We start from the raw sequence: 22375 nt of genomic DNA on the forward strand, positions 1-22375 counted from the left end.
GCAATGGAACCAGTCACGGCAACAGGGTAAATCAACTTGGCAATGAGAAGGAAAAGGCAAATGCCATAACCTTTTTATCTGAGTTGCTACCAGAAGGTGGTGCCCACATGAGGGGTTGGTCCTCCCATGTCAATTTAAACAATCAGGACAATCCTTTATGGAGTCTCTATACTCAGGTGAGCCCATTTGTGGCAAACTGACCTTAAAACCAATCATCACACAGTCTCTCCACCGCCCTTTTGCCACTTCGTGACTCGAGGAACATTCTCAGCCAAGGACTTGGAAGATCTGGTTTTCAGGCACTTAGAGATATTTCTCCCATCAAACCAAAGTCTTAAAGGAGCCTGATTTCATCTCTAGGGGCAGCCCTAGCAAGTGTAGTACTTCTAATTTCCCCCATCTGCATTCTCCGGCTAGCTGTTCATTTGTTTAGGTGGTACTGGGGCTCACATCACCAGCTCCGTGCAGCCTACGCCAGCACCCGACCACTGAGCTACATCCTCACATCCTCAGCCATTGGTTTCTCAAGACAAGTTCTCCCCACACAGAACAAACTGGCATCAACTCCTGCTCTCAGCCTCGTAAATTCTAGGGTCCCAGGTATGCATCACCAAGCCCAGCTTTCCTCTGTCAGTTTAGACTCTTATCCCCAAAGCCAATGAAGGACAGTCTTCAAAAAATGAAGTTCTAAGGCTGGAGTGCTGGAAGGGGAGAAGGTATCCTCATGGAGTTGGAGGTAAAAGACAAACAATCCCGGTGGGATGCAATGCTCTTTTCGTGAAACCACAACCTCTCTAACTAACAGCCTTATCATGCTCAAGTTAGCCTGTCAGGACAGGACACTAACGTAGGATGCTGGGTAATGTTCCACGTCATCCTGTAAAGACCTAACGCTTGCTATAATATGGAGTGATAATCCTGTGAGGTATTGTCATGAAGATGATAAGAATAATAATCATGAGATTCCATGGTGCTGCGCACCTGTAATTCCAGCACTGTAATCCCAGAGATGGAAGCGGAGGATTGCAATCCTGAAGCTAACTCTGGTTGCATAGTGAGTTGGAGGCCAGCCTTGGCTCTACAATGAGAGTTTGTTTCCCAAAACCAAAAGAAGAAGAAAATTAAGGAGTATGAGAATCAGAAGATCAAAAGCCAGAGGGAACAGGGGAGGAGAAGTAGGAGGAGAAGGAAAAAGACACAAAATTACTGTGGCGGTGGGAGTCGGTTGTGCTGGCATGAACACACATGTGAGGCACTAGGAATGGAAACCTTGTATGTGAAGTAGGTGCTGAGCCAACCCTAGGTCCTCACTGGGGGATTCTAGGCAGGGGCTCTACACTGAGCCACACCCCAGCCCCTCACTGGGGGATTCTAGGCAGGGGCTCTACACTGAGCCACACCCCAGCCCCTCACTGGGGAATTCTAGGCAGGGGCTCTACCACTGAGACACACCCCAGCCCCTCACTGGGGGATTCTAGGCAGGGGCTCTACCACTCACTGAGCCACACCCCAGCCCCTCACTGGGGGATTCTAGGGAGGTGCTCTACCACTGAGCCACACCCCAGCCCCTCACTGAGGGATTCTAGGCAGGTGCTCTACCACTGACCTACACCTCCAGCCCCTCACTGGGGGATTCTAGGCAGGTGTCCCCAGCCCTACTGCTGCTACTCATTGGATATTTGCTACATGCCAAATTTATATTAGTAACTCACCTGGCTGTGCTAAGAAATCTGTGCTGTGATCCACATAATATAAACCAAACTCCAGTAAGCACTGAATGTCATCAGAGGTCACCAAGCCTCTAAGCCCACTGTATCACTTACCTGCATCAATGCAGTCCCATCTCGTTAGAGAACAAATCATCAGGAGCACCCAACTAACTCCCTTTGCACAAATTTACCCAGAGGACCCGGGGTTCCTTTAATCAATATGCATTGGGGTTTTTTTTAAGATTTTTTTTTTTGAGTTTTGGACATAATATCTTACAATGAAACCCACACCTTGAACTTATCATCCTCGGCCACCTGAGTACTGAAATTACAGGCCCAGCCTTGAAAACACCATCTTGGTAGGAAAAATATAGATATATTGTCAAAGGCTACATCCCAACCCATCACCTGCTTTTAAATGACTGAAGTGGTATTGGAAAAAGTGGAGATGGGTGAGCCAGCCCTCCTAAACATGTTGCTAATATTATAGCCTTGATTGGTCCCAGAACAGTTGGACTTAGTGATAGCCAATTAGCATGAGAAGAAATAACTCAGTACCAACAAAGCCAACATCAAAATGATGGGTTTTGGCAAACTCCCTTCTGTATCCAGATGGATAATGTTGGACAATTCTACTCAGCAGGTTAACTCATTTCGTTAGATAGAGCATTTAATGACCTCAGGAGATCAATGAGGAGACATTTCTGCTGAAAAGAAATCTTTCCCTGGGAAGACTCTAAAAGTAATTTTGGGAGAAATAGTTGATAAGTCCTTTTTAAGCGTGTGTGTGTGTGTGTGTGTGTGTGTGTGTGTGTGTGTGTGTGTGAATGCAGGTGCCTGCAGAGGCCAGAAGAAGGTGTCAGATGTCATGGAGATAGACAGTTGTGAGCATCCTGATGCGGGTGCTTGAAACTGAGCTCAACAGCTCAGCCATCTCTCCATCCCAATTGATAACATTCCCTTCTACTATCTCAATGTTAATGTTTTAACATTCATATCAAGTTATGTCATTTTAATTCATTTATCACCCAGTTTCTCAAGGACTAAAGGCTTGATCCTCAGTTTGGGGCTATTGGAAGGTGATAAAAAAAAAAACCTCTAAGAGGTGGGGTCTATAGGGAAGTTTTAACTTATTGGGAGTGTGCCCCAGAAGGAAGTCTGGGATGTTGGTCTCACCTCCCTCCCCTTTGCTTCACAGCCACATGAGCTCATCAGCTCACTCCAATGCACAGTGCCACCATGATACCCTCGCTTGCCAGAGTCCGCAGCAATGAGACCACACACACATGAAATCATAAACCTCTTCATTTAAAAATTATTTATTTTTATGGTGCAAGAATGCATACTTTGCTTGCATTATCTCTATGTACTATGTAGAGAGCTGGAGTTATAGACGGTTCCTGGCTACCATGCAGGTGCTGGGAAGTAAACCTCTGTCCCCTACAAAAGCAACAAGCACCCTTGCCTGCGGAGCCATCTCTCTGGCAACATCCTTTCTTCTTCTCAAGCTGATTGTCTCAAATATTTTGTAATGATAATGACAAAATGAAAAGGCTAACATGCTGGGACCTCTACCCCGCCGGCAATCTGCAGCAGGGACATAGAAATAAGAACCAGAGAAACAGGTGATATTAATAACACTTGATGAAAGCCTTTCTACATTGTAATTTCCCCTTGTTTCTATGTATTTAGAGGTCTAGAATACTTCTCTCATTGAGAATCACCTCCAGCAAACCATCTTTAAATGGAAACACAATTTAAAATACACCTAGGAATTCATGACTAAGGCGATGGCTCCATTGGTAAGTACTTGGAATGTAAGCATGAGGACCTGATTCCAGATCCCTAGCACCCACATATAAAGCCAGGCGTGGGAGCACATGACTGTAACCCCCACACTGAGACGGTACAGACAGGCAGGTCCCTTGGGCTCATCAGCCACCAATCTAACCAAATCAGTGGGCACCAAAATCAGAGAGATACATAGCCCGTCTCAAAAAAAAATAAAAGTGGATGGAGAAAACTATTTAGAAACAATGCCCTCCCCAGAGAGACAAATAGCATAGGTACTCACTCATAAGTGGGTACATAAAGCAAAGAAAAACACACCTACAATTCATAATCCCAGAGAACCTAGATAACAAAGAGACCCCTAAGAGAGACATATGTGGATCTAATCTACATGGGAAGTAGAAAAAGACAAGATCTCCTAAGTAAATTGGGAACATGGGGACCACGGGAAAGGGTTAAAGGGGAGAGGAGAGGAAGGGAAGGGAGAGGAGAAAAATATATAGCTCAATAAAAATAATGAAAGGTAAATAAATAAATACATGAACAATAAGAAAAGAGAAAGGAAGGAAGGAGGGAGGGAGGGAGGGAGGGAGGGAGGGAGGGAGGGAGGGAAGGAGGGAAAGACAGAGAGAGGGACAGAGGGAAGGAAGGAAGGAGGAAGGAAGGAAGGAAGGAAGGAAGGAAGGAAGGAAGGAAGGAAGGAAGGAAGGAAGGAAGGAGGAAGGCAGGCAGGCAGGCAGGCAGGCAGGCAGTCCTCTGGATATAATGTGGCTGCTGCACTCATGAACTCTTAGCTGCTGTGGTTTCCTGGACCAGATCAAGCAGTCAACATCCCAGCATGGGTGGAGGAGAGGAACGTGAACTCTCACTCCACCTAAAGAGCTACTGGCAATTGACAGCTTCTAGGGAAGGGGAAGTCGGTTTTCTCCATGGTTTGTCACCCATGCTCCAGGCGAAAATCCTGTACCATATAGATAAGGACAGCACTAATCAGAGTCAGTAGGGGAAGAAGAAGAAGAGGAAGAAGAAAAGGAAGCAACGGCAATTGGGAGGGAAGCTTGTTTTGGGAGTCCAGGAGGAGTTGGGCATAGATATGTTTAAAATAATGTGTATTCATCTATGAATGCTCACAGAATCAAATAAATAACAATAATGGAAAGAACAATCAAAAAAGACATTTGACATCGATCCCTATACATATCTGCACACATATATACATAGGTACATGCATGCATGCACACACGCATGTACACAAACACACCCTATCCTCGAAAACTTAAGAGTGAGAAAAAAAGAAAGTATCATTGACACATCCCAAGTGAGGACCCAGAAACACCCTCAGACTTGTCATTTTGACTGTAGAACAAACGAGCTCTGTGTAAAACCCTGACGAGAAAACTGTGGCTGCAGAATGCATTAGGGCCATCTTTAACGAAGGTAATTCATGTTAACCTTTTAATCTACACCCTCTGGAGGTCCAGAGTTCATTGGGGATCTTCAACAATAAACTTGTTTTTATAGTTTTTATTACTTTTATTTATGTGTGTACATACATATGTACACTTCATATACACACACACACACACACACACACGTACGCGCATATGGCTACCTGCAGAGACCAGACGAAGGTGGTACTGAGTCCTCTGAGGCTGACATTGCAGACAGATGTGAGCCATCAGGCAGGGGTGCTATGAAAAGCAGCGAGCATTCTTAACCTCTGAGCCATCTCTCCAGCCCCCACAGTAAACTTACTAAGTTTAGGAGAGTGTCACATTTTTTTTCCTCCTCCTTGCCTCTATGTGAAATTTTGTTTCTATTTCTATTCTGACAGCTTTTGTGGTTCATGATTTTCCTCTTTTATCATAAGATGTCTCAATCACTCCTTTGGAAGCACGTAGAATACCAATGACAGATGAAGAAAGTCAGAGTGTGTGGGAGAATACTCAAATCTCCTTCCTGGCCACAGCTATCAGATGCTTTCGCAAGCAAGATGCAGGAGACATCTAGGAGTCTCTGGCAGATGTTTCTCAAGAGTTATCCCTAGAAGCAAGCACCTCAGAGACAGCCCTTGTTGTTAGAGTTTCTACTGCTGTGATGAAACTCCATGACCAAAAGCAAGTTGGGAAGGAAAGGGTTCATTCAGCTCACACTTCCACATCACTGTCCATCACTGAAGGAGGCAGGGACAGGAACTCAAACAAGGTTGGAACCTGGAGGCAGGAGCTGGTGCAGAGGACACAGAAGGGTGCTGCTCCCCCTAGGTTTATTCTACCTGCATTTTTAGAGAACCCAGGACCACCTGCCCAGGGATAACCCCACCCACATTGGACCCATCCAGTCACTAATTAATAAACTGCCCTACAAGCCTGCCTATAGCCTGATCTCACTGAGGCATTTTCTCAATGGAGGTTTCTTCCTCTCCATTGACTCTAGCTTGTGTTGAGTTGACATAAAACTACCCAGCACAGCCAGGCAGTGGTGGCGTTACTTGGGAGGCAATGGCAGGGGGATCTCTGTGAGTTCAAGGCCAGCCTGGTCTACAAGAGCTAGTTCCAGGACAGGCTCCAATGTTTCTGGAAAAATCATGTCTTGGAAAACAAACGAACAAACAAAAAACTCCCCAGCACAGACCTCTTCTCTTGGGATAACACGGCTCCACAACCCTCCATGAAAGACATCTCTCAAGGCTGAGCAACTTGAGCTTCCAGAAGACATGGCTGTAACACCATCTCCCAGCTCTGGAGCAGGTCTGCCTATCCAGCCATCCCACTCAGCCTGGGAAGATGGGAATTATTGTGTGGCTTTTATGGAGACAGCACAAGCTGTCATCCTCTCAGAAAAAAAAAAAACTGTCATCTTGTGGCAATGGTGTTTGTGCCTACTTAAGTTCTCTCTTCAATGATCTCTCCCTTAAGACCCCCTCTTTAGACTCTAAAGTTTAGAGGGCAATAGCCCCAAAACTGACAAGCAGAAGGTGTCTCTGGGTTCCTTAAGTCAACCATTCAAAAGAAGAGTATAGCTCAGTGGTTAAGGGTTTTTGTTGCTCTTTCAGAGGACCCAGGTTCAGTTCCCAGGACATACATCATGGCTCACACTGTTACCTGTGACTCCAGGAGATCTGATGCCATCTTCTGACCCCTGCATGTACCAGGCACCCACAAGGTACACATATATCCGTGCAGGCAAAACACTCACGTGCATTATACATAAAATAAATATATCTTTTAAGAAGTGGAGGTGGGATCGCTGGGCAAAGTGGTAAAAAGCCTGGCATCCTATCCTACTAAAGAGGTTAAGGAGGAGGATCATAAGTTGAAGGACTACCTATGTTACAGCATGAGTTCAAGCTCAGCCTGAGAAACTTGGTGAGACCCTGTTTCAAAGTATTAAAAAAAAAACAGGACTCGGTAATAAGAGTGCTGGTCTAGAATCCCCCAGTGAGGGGTTGGGGTGTGGTTCAGTGGTAGAGCCCCTACCTAGAATCCCCCAGTGAGGGGCTGGGGTGTGGCTCAGTGGTAGAGCCCCTGCCTAGAATCCTCAGTAAGGGGCTGGGATGTGGCTCAGTGGTAGAGCCCCTGCCTAGAATCCCCCAGTGAAGGGCTGGGGTGTGGATCAGTAATATGGTGCTTATATAGCATACAGGAAACCCTGGGTGTAATCCTTACTTCCGAAAGAAGGAAAGGAAAGGAAGGAAGGAAGGAAGGAAGGAAGGAAGGAAGGAAGGAAGGAAGGAAAAAAGGAAGGAAGGAAGGAAGGAAGGAAGGAAGGAAGGAAGGAAGGAAGGAAGGAGAGAGGGAGGAGGAAGAGGAAAGATAAAATGAGAAATCTTCATTATAAGAAAATACAGGGCCAGTTGAGACAGTAGAGGATGCTGTCACAGCTCGGTGTGGAGGAGCCAGCCTTCTCCCTCCCATCCCTGTCCTTCACAGCCCACAGTGCTCTGCTCCTGGTCAGGAGCACACTGGGTTCATCCTGAGCTTTAAAAATATCTCTCCGCCTACTGAAAGTTCGATTAATCAGCCAGTGTTCACCTGTGTGTCACCAGGGTGGCAGCGATGTGCATGTCAGCAACGTGACGTTTGCAAGGAAGACACAAGGGCCTCATCGAGCAGGGAGGAGGATTCGGAGCATCGGTGTTCAAAGGGGAGGGGCTCTGAAGCTGGGCAACCCTTGAATCCTCCTTCTAACAGGTGCTGTTCAGATGACTTTGGACAAGGTCAGTCATCTCACTTTTAGATTTTTCACATTTACCAAAAACTAATAATAATAATAATAATACTTTTAAGACATCTGGCCATGTAAGGTGGCTGGGCAGGTAAAGGCATTTACGACCTAGCCTCATGATCTGAGTTTGATCACTGGAATCGACGCAGTAGAGAGAGTCTGCTCCCCCGAGTTAGTCTCTGACTTCCAGATTTGCACCCTGTCATCACTGCAGACCCCCATACGCACAGAGAACACAATCAACATAAGTATGGGTTCGTTCCTACAGAGGACTCTGTGGTCCTGGGGGATGGGGGAGAACCAAGAATTTGGAATGTGCTGTACAAGTACTCTAAGGCTGAACAATCGCTGAGCCTCTTTTTGGGTTTGAATTTGAAATGGTGTCTCAGTGAGTTGGTCTTACAGCCCAGGAAACCTGCCCTCCTCAGTCTCCTAATCTCCTAATTGCTGGAATGACAGGCAAGTGGACCACACCCACATTCAGCTTGTGTGTGTGTGTGTGTGTGTGTGTGTGTGTGTGTGTGTGTGTGTGTGTTAAGAGAGGAGAATAAAGAGAAAACTAATGCTTTGGAATCTTAAAAAATAGGGGAAAGGGGCTAGAGCGATGGCTCAGTAGTTAAGAGCACTTGCTGTTCTTCCATAGGACCCAAATTTGGTTCTCAGTATTCACGTCAGGCAGCTCACAACCACCTGTATTCCAGCTACAGGAGAGCTGATGCCCTCTTCTGGACACCATGAGCACCTGCACTCATGTGTGCATACCCACATAGAGACACCAGCACACACATACAATTAGAAATAAGTCTTTAAAAATTTGGTGAAAGACCCATACCAACTCATTGCATTTTTCATTATATTTTAACCTCTGTAAAATGCAAATATTAAATTTTTTCAGTTTTTCGGGCCAGGGTTTCTCTGTAGCTTTGAGGCCTGTCCCGGAACTAGCTCTTGTAGACCATGCTGGCCTCAAACTCACAGAGATCCTCCTGCCTCAGCCTCCCAAGTGCTAGGCCACCACCACCTGGTGCAAATATTAGATTTTAATGTAGGTATTTATGTATATGAATAGACAAGGGGTTGGGAAGAAACCTTAGCCAGTAAAGGGCTTGCCTTGCAACCATGAGGACCTGAGTTTGATCCCCAGAACTCATATCAAAAAAGCTACATGTAGAGGCATGTGCTTATAACCCCAGGACTCAGGGTGGCAGGGACGGGGGATCCCTGGGGCACACTGGTCAGCCAAATCTATTTCTCTTTCTTTGTTATGATAAGCCACTCTAACCAAAATCAATTGGGGGGGGGAGGAAATGGTTTATTTAGCTTATACAATCTATCATCAAAAGAAGTCAGGACAGGAACTCTAGGCAGAAACTGTGGAGGAACACTGCTTACTGGCTCGCTCCCCAGGGCTTGCTCAGCTACAACCTAGCCCCACCTGCATGGAGATGGCTCTACCCACAGGGGACCCATAGGCCAATATAATGGAGGCAATTATATATCCTCCTCAGTTGAGGTTCCCTCTTCCCAGGTGTGTTTGGATTTGTGTTATCAAAAACTATGATACCATCTGAGCCTTTTTGGTGAGTTTGAGCTGGCAACAGACCCTGATCTCAAAATTCAAGGTATAGAGCTTAAGAAATTGATTCTCAAGGCTGACTGACATGGGCTGGCCATGCCCCTATGGGCCCACACAAACACACATGCATACACAATACACACACACACACACACACACACACACACACACACACACAAAGAAACAGTCATTTTGGATGGTATGCCTGAATATGATCAAAATACAATACACATGTATGAAAACATTATATGAAACCCATTAATTTGTACAATTAATTTATATCAATCCTTAAAGAAAATAATAAAAATGCCATTTGGGGACATGAACACACACTGGAAGTTCAGAAGAGATTTTGTTTTTCTAATTACAATGCCAAAGATGTCAGAAAATTTCTGCACGCTGTTGGAACTCCCATGGTTCACAGAGAAGAAAGACGTTGGCTCGCCACCATTGTCTGCCCCATCAGGAAGCTGAGCTCAGCTAATCGAGCGGCCACAGTATGGTTGACAGCAATGCCTTCAGGAGCTTCCCAGCCCATGTCAGCAGCTCATGTGGGGAAAATAAGTCTGGGATTAACCACAGCCATGGTTGCCGTCTTCAATACAGTGTTCTTTCCAGACCATAAAGAGAAACTAGGTTGCTCCTGTGCTGAGCGGATAGCAGAAGCCCAGAGGAGACAAAAGGACGGAAGGGATGGACAATAAAGGGTGTAGACAACCTTGTAGGGAGGGACTATGGGGACCCCAGCCCCACCCAACAGGCATGAGCACCTTCTGGAAAGAGATGACGTCAGTTTACTGAGGACAGTTAGTACACAATTTATGAAGATCTCCTTTGTAGTGAATTTTGGATGTAACTACATCTAAGAAGAGAAGTCGTTCTCTGGTTTCCCACCTTACCACACGATCCTCCCATCCCACGTGCTTCTGCCACTCCGCTGCCGAGCACCACGGGGACCTCGCTAGAACCAAGCCAATGCTGGGGCTGTAGCATTGAAAACTCCACAACTTTGAGGAAAACGAACTCCGGGAACTCTGTTCTAGCACCAAAAAAATAGAGTCATCTAAATAACAACGAACGACTAGGTGGCACCCAGTGAGGGAACGAGAGTCCCCATGAGTCCATGTTTCCTGTTTGCTGAGTAATTTCCAACTCCATTTTGGCCAGTTTGGTGCATTATTCTCTCCCAAACTTGTTTAAAGAGAAGAAAGAGAAACTGTAGCTGAGGTGACCTGTGAAGTCTGTGAATTTTTTTATCCCCACACTTTAGTCACAGAGAGGACATTTTTGGCTAGAACATGGAAAGAAAGAGTCTATCACTAGTGATAATCTTCAGCAAGGGGAAGCTCTCTCCATGGCCACCCACAAGCAGGGGGCTGCAGCCGGTGTGGTGTGGAGAGGTGGAGAGCAATCGTCCTCCACCGCCATGGCTTTGGATATGCAATGTAACCAAAAAAAAAAGGGGGGGGCTGGTGCATTCAATGTGTGGTCCTCAGCTGGTGGCATAAAAGCCACAGAGTAAGATCTATCACAGCAATGATCACAGAGATACCAACTTCTGTTGTGAAAAAAGATTCACTGACCAAAAAAAGAGTTTAGAGGAGAAAAGGGGTTTATTTATTTCACCTGAGAAGCCTGAGTTACAGTGTATCACTGAGGAGTAAAGGGGGGGGGGGCTTCCAAGAGCTCCGCTCCACACATTACAACCTTAGTTAAGAGCAGAGAGGAGAAGAAGCATCCACACCCACGTGCCTGCTCATGCTCAGCTTCATTTCTCCAGTCATACAGTTCAGATCCCCTGCCTAGGAAGGGTGCCACCTACGGTGGGCTGGGTCTTCCCACATCAATAGACTTATTAAGACAATCCCTATAGGTCAACTCAGTGAAGACAGTCTCTTGTTCAAGCCACCTTCCCAGGTGATTTTAGGCTGTGTGGAGCTGACAATTAAAAGTCACCATGACAGGGAGGGTCTAGGAACACCAGGAGGTAGGCCTAGGCTAACATAAGCAGGTCACTGGAGAAAGGTCATTGGTGGTCAATCATCCCTGGTTCTGTTTTGCTGCACTCTATGCTTCCTGAATGCAGAGATGTCCCCTCTGCTGTGCAGCGCCCACCCCGACATGATGATCTTTCATTTGAGACCATGAGCTGAAATAATTCTTTCCTCTGTTCAAGTTGCTCTCTAAACGTATTGTGCTCACAGAAACAAACAAACAAAAAAAGTAATATAGCAACCCAGCCAGATCATGGAGGATACTGTGATGACTATCAGTGTCCAGGGTACCAAGTCCACGTGCCATAATGCCTGTCTCCTAGGGATACATGAGTGGCCCTACGCGGGAGAAGATTTCACATCAGGCAGCCCACAAAAAGAGTAATTACACAATAGCTTGGGAATTCATCTTCCCCAAGATCCAGTCTGCAGCCTGGTGAGCCAGCTCTTGCCAGCTGGTGTTCAGGCCCTGCCTGCCTGCTCTAAACTCAGAGCACATCTTCCCTGTCATGCCCGGAGCCCCTGGATGCTTGCAATAAAGCAGGAAGAGCCATAGCTCAGTGTTCACCTTGGAAAAATAAATAAATAAATAAATAAATAAAAATGAATCTTCCATCAGAAAAATAAATGGCCCTTCTGCCGGCAGAGCGTCTGGATTACCATCCTGAAGGACAAACACATCATCTTCACCAGTCAGCCTCGAGTCATAAAGCGCTGGTTTCTCTCAACCAGGGACCCCCCCCCCCATCTGTACTTAAGAGGGTAGTTACAATTCCTGCCAGCTCCTGTATCTCCTCAAAAGGTACACTCAGGTCCAGTTCAGAATGCCCAGGCCTGGTTTAAACAGCAGTACACTTGTTTGTTTTATAGCCTGCTCAAGAATGAGGAGGGCATCTCAGCAAGGAGCCTATATAGGAGACAGCGGGGAAGAACAGCCCAAATCCAATCAGCAGTCTTTAGAGCCGTGAAGAGTTGCTGTAGCAGGGCTCAGATGAACTGCAACAAAGTTTCTGCTTGCTTTAAATCACCTAGAGGTTATCTCCTAATTATTAAGGGGATAGTTACAAGAGACCAAAGGGAACCAGATCCCTGGAGCTGGGTGTATAGATTGTGATCTGCCCATTGTTGGCGCTTACAAAGTTGAAGTCATAGATGACTTTCAAAATTCACCAGATTAGTAATCTCAAACCCTGCAAAGGTCACCCAAAATGGGGCTGGGGGCATAGCTCAGTCAAGGAGGAGGAGAAGGAGGAGGAGGAGGAGGAGGGGGGGGAAGAAAGATGACATGGTGGAAATGGTGGAATGTCCTGGGGAGACAGAGACAGGAGAACCCCCAGCACTCGCTGGCAGGACAGCCAGCCTACCTGATGAGCTTCAACCAATAAAACACCTGTCTCAAGAAAACAACATGGCTGTATTCTAAGAAGCAACACTTGAGGCTGTCTTCTGACTTCTATGTGCACACGTACACACAGGCAAAAACACCCCCACAATGCACATGCAGCTACACACATACACACACACACACACACACACACACAAGAACTACCCCAAAATATATAGGTAGTGTTGTCCAGTTCCCATGGCCAGGTTGCTTACTGTGGATGTTCCAAGTTCCTAATGCAGCTAAGTCTAGGGGACTGTGCCTTCATGCCCCTACAGCGGGATTTCAGTCCACATGACAGTGAAAGATTGATGGAGCAGCTCAGCTCACGACAGTGGGAGTGGGGGAGTGAGGGTACTCATGTCATTGTGGATGAAAAGATGGAACGATAAGAACCAGTAGGTGTTAGTGGTCTGCCCCTATGATCTGCTTCTGACAACCAGGCTCCACCCACTAAAGGTCCCACATCCTCCCAAAACAGTACCACAGGCGGAGAATACAAACTCAAAGCACAAGCTCACAAAGGTGCAATAGTGTCTTGCATTCATAGGACCCTGGGTTTGAACCATCACTAAAAAAAAAAAAATACAATTATTATTTGGACTTGAATCCTTTATTTAAATAGCTGTATAACAAAATAGCTGAAGCTGGAGAGCACTTTCTGATCTTGCAGAGGAACCAAGTTTAGTTCTCAGCACTAAAACCTGGGTAACTCACAACCCAAACCTCCAGTTCTGGGGATCTAGTGCCCTCTTCTGGCCTCCACAGGCACCTGCACATACATGCATATATACACAAGCACACATATATACACACACACACACACACAAACAAATAGAGGGGGAGGGGGAGGGAGGAAGGGATAGAGAGAGGGAGAGAATAAATCTTTTCTTGGGTGGTAGGGGGTTGAGACAGTGTTTCTCTGTGTAACAGCCCTAGCTCTTGTAGACCAGGCTGGCCTCGAACTCACAGAGATCAACCTGCCTCTGCCTCCTGAGTGCTGGGATTAAAGGCGTGTGCCACCACCACCTGGCCCAAGAATAAATCTTAAAAGATAAAATACACTGACACATATTTATACTCACAGATACTAGAAGGCAAGGCGGCAGCAGCTTCTACGAACCTTCTTAACCAACTGTGGTAAAATCATCAACACTCTCCATTCTCTGTGTAAAACCTTCCGATAAATTGCTGAACATGTACCTCTAGTTAAGTGGATTTTTCATCAAATCAGTACATCTGCTTCTGCTCCCATCAATTTACCAAGAATTAGTTATGTTTATATACTTGCAATAATTGCAGTTAATTAAATACTACATCAACCAATGAGATGCTGAACATGAGCAGAAAGCTGGGTCTAAAAAACCTAGTCAAAGAATCAGAACCAAAGGCTAGTTACAAAACAAAAGCTTGATCCATATGGGTGAACTAACTGTAAAAGGTGGGCCAGGGTACTGGGATGATACAACGCTAATGAGTCATATACCTAGGATCTTTTACAGTTATTTTTATTTTATAAAGCAAAATAAAATAGTTAATGTAACAAAAAAGAGGGGGAGAAAAATTAAAAGAATGAGCTATTGGGGAACATTTTATAATCAAACCACCACAGGGCCTTGCAACAATCTCCCCCAGACCCATGTACCATACCATCTCAGTCATAAACTTCCAAAATGGGACAAAACTCAGACTTCTCTTTACCTTCAAATATACCTCCTATGTTCGTAATGTTGTGTTTCCCCAAAATTTCACCTACATAACGAGGTGGGGTGTTCTGGTTAGGTTAGCAAAAGGACAAAGCCCTCACGAATGGCATCGGTGTGCCAACAAAAGAAGCCCAAGAGCATTAATTCGCCCTCTGCTGAGGATGCACGGATATCACCATAATATTCTAGCCCTAGCTTCCCAGGCTATGGGAAATAACTCCCTGTCATTTACAGATCAACCTGGCTGTGGCATTCTGTTACAGCAGTTTCAAATGGACTAAGACACCGTGATGCAATCATGGAGTCTTCTTGTTGTGGTTACAAACCTGGGCCCGCTCTGGAGACGGCAGGGCTCTCCTCCTGCCTCTACGGAGTGCATCCCTACACATCCTTTCACCAACAGAAGGTGAAAAGATCCCGGTATGACTCACCTCTCAGGCCAACAGCCTCTGTTCAGATACGGAAGACAGATGTGGTCCAGGAGTGGGGGCGGCGGGAAACACGGGAGTGTGTGAGTGTTTTGGTGTTGATGTATATGCATGCGTTTCTCCTCCTTTCCTCCCCGCTCTCCTGGCTAATTCTCTCTGCAGTGTTGAGCCTCAAACCCAGAATCTTCTCCACAGTGAGCAACTGCTCCACCCCTGAGCTACATCCCAAACAATGCCCACTTTTCCCAACTTTCCCCAGGATCACCATGGATACAACCCACGAGTCCTGCTGCTTCATTGGTCATCTGCGTGGAAAACCAAGCATTGCCCTAACCACGCGAACAAGACAGGTAACAGAAGGAAAATCTCTCAATGGCCTGCCATCGTTACATTCCTCACCCACTGCCATACACAAGCCACTGTACCTGTGTTGGCCCAAGAAAGTATTAGTGGAAAATTCAGCTCACTAAGAGACACATCTAAAACGCCACAGATCTGAACCTTAGAAGCAAAGATGTGGTCCACCCGGAGTAGTTGCAACTTTGCTATAATCAAAGCAAAATTCAAGTTGATTTAATAAGGTGGTATTGCTAGAAGACAGCATTAAGAAGCCACTCGGAACCCGATTCTGGTTTGGTCTCTGCAGGCACCATCAAACGAATCAGCCTCGCTCTCTAGTTGAGAGTAAAGGCTTTACTCCCTTTGATTTTTAGTTTGTGTTGTTGGTGCTGTTGTTTTAAATAAGAGTGTGAGTTCATCCAAACTGCAGTGGGACGCCATCCTAAGATGAATTTGGGCACTGCCTTGCCAGGGCTAATTTCCATCCTAAACCCTTGTCCTGGGCACTGGGGGATGTGCCGGGTTATACAAGAACAAAGACACTTAAGGTAATTGCTGCCTGTTCCCACCTAGATGAAGCTTCCAGATGATTCTTATTTGGGCACTGTTCAAAGCACCATGGCCCCAAGTCAAGAGACAGCAATAAACAGGGCTTAAGCCTCCCCGGCAGATGGACTCCACCATAAATGGCAATAAAGAAAACAAGGTAATTCTGGCTATAAAGACCCTGCCAACTATATACATAATACGTCTTTTGTTTTGTTGCTTTGAGACAGCATCTCATTATATAGGCCACAGTAACCTTGACCTTCACTACGTAGTCCTGGCTAATCAGTCCTCCATCCCCCTGTCTCAGTTGAGTGCTGACAGGCATATGCCATCAAAAGAGGATCCCAACAATAGATTTTAAGAAAAAAAATTAATCCATCCCCCAATCAGAAGCCAAGGTAATCACATTCATCATAGATTTTTCAGGCTACAAGGTCCATCCCACACAAAGAGGTCATTTAGACCAAAGTTTGTCTCTCAACTCTTTCCCATCACTCCATACCTAGTCCCAACTGCCAGTGGCAAACACTCTCAGCTCGCCAATGTGCAAAACGGCTTCCCAACAGCCTGGGGACTTTCCCAACACCCAATACAGCTCCCCAATTATCCAAAATGGCTTTAGGGAGGGGGATAAGCCCCGTGTAGGCAGCTCCTTACCATCCAGTTCTTCCACAGAGATATTCGCCAACTGCTCGCTGTCGCTGCCTGCCGACAGAGATCGGTTGAGGTAATTCCCCTTGTACAACAAGCCAGCGGTCACATGGTGGAACGGCATCTTCTCCCTGCTCCGAAGACAACAGAAGAGAAGGAGAGAAGGACATCACCATTCGTCCATTTCATCATTGTTCCCTTGGAGGATTGGCTCTGTTGTTCAGATGGCAAAATTAAGTAGCCGGGGCAGGTGGGACGGCTCAGTGGGCAAAGGGACTTGCTTCTAAGCCTGACAGTCTTGGTGCGAGCCCTGGGGTTCACATGACAGAAGGAGAGAACAGAATCCTACAAGTTCCATCTGACCCCCACACATGTGCACATCCACACAACACACACACACACACACACACACACACACACACGCACACACACACACACTAAAAGATGAAATTTAGAAGGACCTTGGGTCCACCTTCATCGCAATTTTACATTTCCATTTCTCCAATTTCATATGCATTTGAGCTGCAACGTCCTTGTAAACCACAGAAATCATGACAGATATCAAACTACTTCCTTTCATTTTTGTTTTGTTCCGGTTTTTTGTTGCTGTTGTTATTGTTTGTTTGTTTCATATTTTATGCAGTACAGCATAAATATCTTAGACAAGCATTCTGCACTTGAACTATATCTCTGGTCCACTAGCCCTTTCTCTCATGGGACAGAGCCCTGCTAATCTCATTCCATAGCCCAGGCTGCGCTTGGACTCACCATGTAGCTTGGGGCTGGCCTGCATCCTGCACTCTCACCTCGGCCTTCTGAGTGGCTGGGACTACAGACTCAACACCACCAAGCCCAGCCTCACTGCTGCATCAGAAAACAAGAACAAAAACAAAAAAAACATCCTTCATTCTTTTGTGGGCCTCAAATATTATCCCTCCGTATAGGAAATCATGAGCGTCCCAGAAATGCCGACCTTTCCGGCAACAGGATGTCTTGGCTACACTCAAGTGAAGCTGTAAGTAGTCACAGTCCCCAGGGAAAGTGGGTGTCCCAGCCATACAACACTCGAGGAAGGCAAGAAGTGTGCAAAAATCTTCAGGTTTTTGATTGAGAGTTTAGGGGGCTGAGAAGTCAACTCAATGGGAGAGGTTACTTCTGAATAAGTATGAGGTCCTAAATCCTCAGCATCCATGTAAAAAGCTGGGCATATCCATGTGTGTGTGCCTGTAGCTTCAGTGTGGGAGTTCAGGATGGAGACAAAAGGAGAGCGGAAGCTTGCTGGCTGCCACCCTCTTCTAGGTTCAATAAGAGACCCTGTCTCAAGGGAATAAACAATAGAGAAGGACACCTGATGTCCTCCTCTGGCCTCTTCATGGACATAAACACACAGACGCACTTATACTTTTGCATACATGTGTGTACACACCACACACATACAATCCAAGAAAAGAAACTGAGCTCCAAAGCTGACCCCAAACTCACTACATAGCCCAGACTGGTCTTGAACTTGAAGATGCCCTGACTCAAACTCCTGAGTGCTGGGGCTACAGGGAGTCACTACCATACTCAGCTCCAAGTTTTTACAACTCCATGCATGCAGGGGAATGTAAGTCTGAGATGAAGACCCCCACCCACCTCCCTCAAAACTGATTGGGGTAAAGAGGTTACTTTCAGAAACAGCTTCCCATGAAGAAAGGTGTTCAGGAATGAAGAGATTTAGGGCACTCTTAATGAAGTTAAAGGCTCCTCAAGGCCAGACTCACATGCTGTCCAGCCAAAATCACTGCCATTACTGGGGCATAGTGGGTCTCCCAGCACAGGGGAGATAGCTTGGTGGGTAAGGTGCTTGCCTTGCCAACACGAGGAACTCAGACTGAACCTCAGAATCCACATAAAATTAAATCAGATATATTGGTGCACACTGCTAATCTCAATGGGAGAGGTGGACCCCTTGAGATCTCTAGTCTGAGAGTTTAGGTTACTCGGTGAACCACAGGCCAGAGAGAGAGAGACTCTGCCTCAAAAGACAATGTGGGTGGCTCCTGAGGTACAAAACCCAAGGTTTTCCTTTGGTGTCCACACACACACACACACACACACACACACAAGTTCTCCCCCTAACATACATATACAGGTCTATTGCAAGGTGTTTCTTTAGACTAAGTGATAGAAGGGGTAATCTCCCAGCACAGGTTCAAGGCCCTGGTCCACCTGGAAAGGAATGCCTCTACACACATCTGTTATCTCTGGGTAAGTAGCGTGCAGAATCCTTTTGGGCACTAACGTTTGCATCTGCACTGTTACCCTCTGGGTCCTCTGTGAAGTGCGCACCCAAGGGGGGTAACAGACAACTCAATGTTAATCCCCAAGAATCACTGTCCAAAGCATTCTGACCCTGATCATTTGAGAAATCCAAATGAGGAGCGGCATGTGATCATACTGCTCTAAAGTATAAAGCAGGAGAATCACCAGTTTGAAGCCAGTGACACAGCCAAGTCAAGACTAGCCTGGGCTACATAGTGAAATACAGAATAAAAAGAGAAAGAAGTGAAAAAGGGAAAAGAAGGGGAAAGAAGAAGAGGCAGAAAAGAGGAAAGAATAGAGAAGGAAGAAGAGGAAGAGGAGGACAAAAAGGAAGAGGAAGAGTAGGAGAAGGAGGAGGGAAAGAGGAGGGAAGCAAAAGACTCATGACTGTGTCACCTGCACACTGTCCGGCACCGGGGACCTACCTCTCTTCTGTCACCTTTTTCCTTTCACAGAACTAAGTGACAAAGCCAGGCAGACAGCCCCCGCCCCCATGCCCCTTCAAGTCTAAGACATGCCAGCAAGAATGCTGCTTAGCCTTGGAGCTGCTGTGCAGTCAAACAATGAAATCCCTAAGAGGGGGACTGGACCACAGCATAAAGCCACTTAGAGGGAAACGATAAAAACAGTTCTGCAACACAGGCATCCGGGAGTTATTTAGACTCCCAGCCCCAGCTAAGCGCCAGGCACTTCCATCCGGACGTCAAGCCCTCCTTTCAAATTCAAAATGTCTAAAAATGAATTAATCATCTTCCCACAAATAGGTTGCGCTTCCTGAGTCCTCTATTTCCATCAGAGGTTCACTCATCACGGCAACTGGGACAGCCCTCACCAAAGCTCTGGGCCCCAAAAAGTAAAACAGACATATGGCTGAGGCAGGAGCCAACTGTCACTCTCCCTTCACTCCGCACGTCACTAACAGAACGCTTATCCGTAGGAAGACTGCAAATGGCAGGCCACTGGCTGCAGTCTCTGGGTGAGTAGGTAGAGTTGCTGCCAGGCAGGGACGGAGATCTGAGTTCAACCCTTCGAGTGCACAGGGGAAAGCCAGGCACGTCCTGTAATCCCAGAGCTGGGAAGATGAGCCAGGAGGATCCCGGAGACTTGCTGCCGGAGCCTGCCTGGCTGAATCAGTAAGATCCAGAGCAAGTGAGAGCCCCTGTCTCCATGAAACCTGAGACGGACTTCGAGCCTCCACAGGCGCACATACAGTGCATGCACACCCATACGTGTGCACCTGCACACAGGCACGCCGCATGCTTGCAAACACATGGGCACATGCATCTAAATATTCACACTAGTTACATTTAAAAATTAATGGCAGGACACTAATACAAAGAATGCACGCTTTTGACGATTATCAGGGATATACCTTCAACTAATTATGTTGGACTTCTACAAATCTACACATATATATTGATTATATATTATATTATATGTGTGTATATGTATACATTATATATACATATGGAGTAAAGCAATTTTCTTCGGGTGTGACATGATCATTGGTCATCACAGAGCAGGGACTGCCATGACACTTCCACAATGCTTGGCCCACAGTTGTGGAAATAATACAAGCATAGCAAAACTGGTAGATAAGGCAATGGTAATGGGATGACCAGTGTAAGAGAGGAAGACTAGTCCCAGGACCCTCGGTTGGGATTCCAAACATTATTCCTTTCTACACCCCAGCTGCATGCAGTCTTGGGAGATGCTGGGGTACAGAAGAGAGGGAGGGCTAACTGAAGGGGGCATTCCGAGTGGTCACCCGTGGTAGGTGGGACCTTGAGATGATGCAGCCATTTCTGAGTCACCCACACTGCTGTTAAGTAAAGCCCCATCTTTGTTTCTGTAAGTGACCCCAACAAACTCATTGGCTCACACGCCGGGCGTGCACTGTACCCATCTCTCTCAGACATCACAGGGCCGAATCGAGAGTGAATGGAGGCTTGTTCATCTCTCCCCAGGAAAGGTCACACAGCACACATAAAAGGAAGACAAGAACCCTTTCCTTTTGTCTGGAGGCATTACCATCCCTGACTTCAAACTCTATTATAGAGCTACAGTATTGAAAACAGCCTGGTATTGGCATAAAAACAGAGAAGTCGACCAATGGAATCGAATAGAAGACCCTGACTTTAACCCACAAACCTATGAGCACCTGATTTTCGATAAAGGAGCTAAAAGTATACAATGGAAAAAAGGCAGCATTTTCAACAAATTGTGCTGGCAAAACTGGAAGTCAATCTGTAAAAGAATGAAAATAGATCCATATCTATCACCATGCACAAAACTCAAGTCCAAATGGATTAAAGACCTCAATATCAGTCCGAACACACTGAACCTCATAGAAGAGGAAGTGGGAAGTACTCTACAACACATGGGCACAGGAGACCACTTCCTATGTATAACCCCAGCAGCACAGACACTAAGGGCATCATTGAATAAATGGGACCTCATGAGGCTGAGAAGCTTCTGTAAAGCAAAGGACACTGTCACTAAGACAAAAAGGCAACCCACTTACTGGGAGAAGATTTTCACCAACCCCGCAACTGACAAAGGTCTGATCTCCAAAATATATAAAGAAATCAAGAAACTAGACCATAAAAGGCTAATCAATCCAATTATAAAATGGGGCACTGAGCTGAACAGAGAATTCTCAACAGAAGAACTTCAAATAGCCAAAAGACACTTAAGGTCATGCTCAACTTCCCTAGCGATCAGGGAAATGCAAATCAAGACAACTTTAAGATACCATCTTACACCTGTCAGAATGGCTAAAATAAAAAACACCAATGATAGCCTTTGCTGGAGAGGTTGTGGAGAAAGGGGGACACTCACCCATTGCTGGTGGGAATGCAAACTTGTGCAACCACTCTGGAAAGCAGTGTTTCGGTTTCTCAGGAAATTCGGAATCAACCTACCTCTGGATCCAGCAATACCACTCTTGGGAATATACCCAAGAGAGGCCCTATCATACAACAAAAGTATATGCTCAACTATGTTCATGGCAGCATTGTTTGTAATAGCCAGAACCTGGAAACAACCTAGATGCCCTTCAACGGAAGAATGGATGAAGAAAGTATGGAATATATACATATTAGAGTATTACTCAGCAGTAAAAAACAAGGACTTCTTGAATTTTGCATACAAATGGATGGAAATAGAAAACACTATCCTGAGTGAGGTAAGCCAGACCCAAAAAGAGGAACATGGGATGTACTCACTCATATTTGGTTTCTAGCCATAAATAAAGGACATTGGGCTTATAATGCATGTTCCTAGAGAAGCTAAGTAAGAAGGTGAACCCAAAGACAAACACATAGGCATCCTCATGAATATTAACCTTCATCAGGCGATGAAAGGAGACAGAGACAGAGGAGCATGGGACAGAAATCTCAAGGTCCAAATCAGGAGCAGAAGGAGACGGAGCACGAGCAAGGAACTAAGGACCGCGAGGGGTGCACCCACACACTGAGACAATGGGGATGTTCTATCGGGAACTCACCAAGGCCAGCTGGCCTGGGTCTGAAAAAGCATGGGACAAATCCGGACTAGCTGAACATAGAGGACAATGAGGACTACTGAGAACTCAAGAACAATGGCAGTGGGTTTTTGATCCTACTGCACGTACTGGCTTTGTGGGAGCCTAGGCAGTTTGGATGCTCACCTTAGGAGACCTGGATAGAGGTGGGCGACCCTTGGGCTTTCCACAGG

The 22375-nt window shown here is 46.1% G+C and overlaps 1 protein-coding gene across 5 annotated transcripts in view; it reads right to left on the reverse strand.

Moving 5' to 3' along the window:
* Caln1 (calneuron 1) overlaps positions 1–22375 on the reverse strand; it is a 494314-nt gene that overhangs the window by 326282 nt on the left and 145657 nt on the right. For all 5 annotated transcript variants that reach the window (XM_075977723.1, XM_075977713.1, XM_075977705.1 and 2 more), the window contains one exon: positions 16361–16485. In XM_075977723.1, coding sequence (XP_075833838.1) covers positions 16361–16485 — 125 coding nt within the window. The remainder of the gene's footprint in view (positions 1–16360; positions 16486–22375) is intronic.

Source organism: Microtus pennsylvanicus, chromosome 1 (genome assembly GCF_037038515.1).
Source record: "Microtus pennsylvanicus isolate mMicPen1 chromosome 1, mMicPen1.hap1, whole genome shotgun sequence".
Classification (NCBI taxonomy): domain Eukaryota; kingdom Metazoa; phylum Chordata; class Mammalia; order Rodentia; family Cricetidae; genus Microtus; species Microtus pennsylvanicus.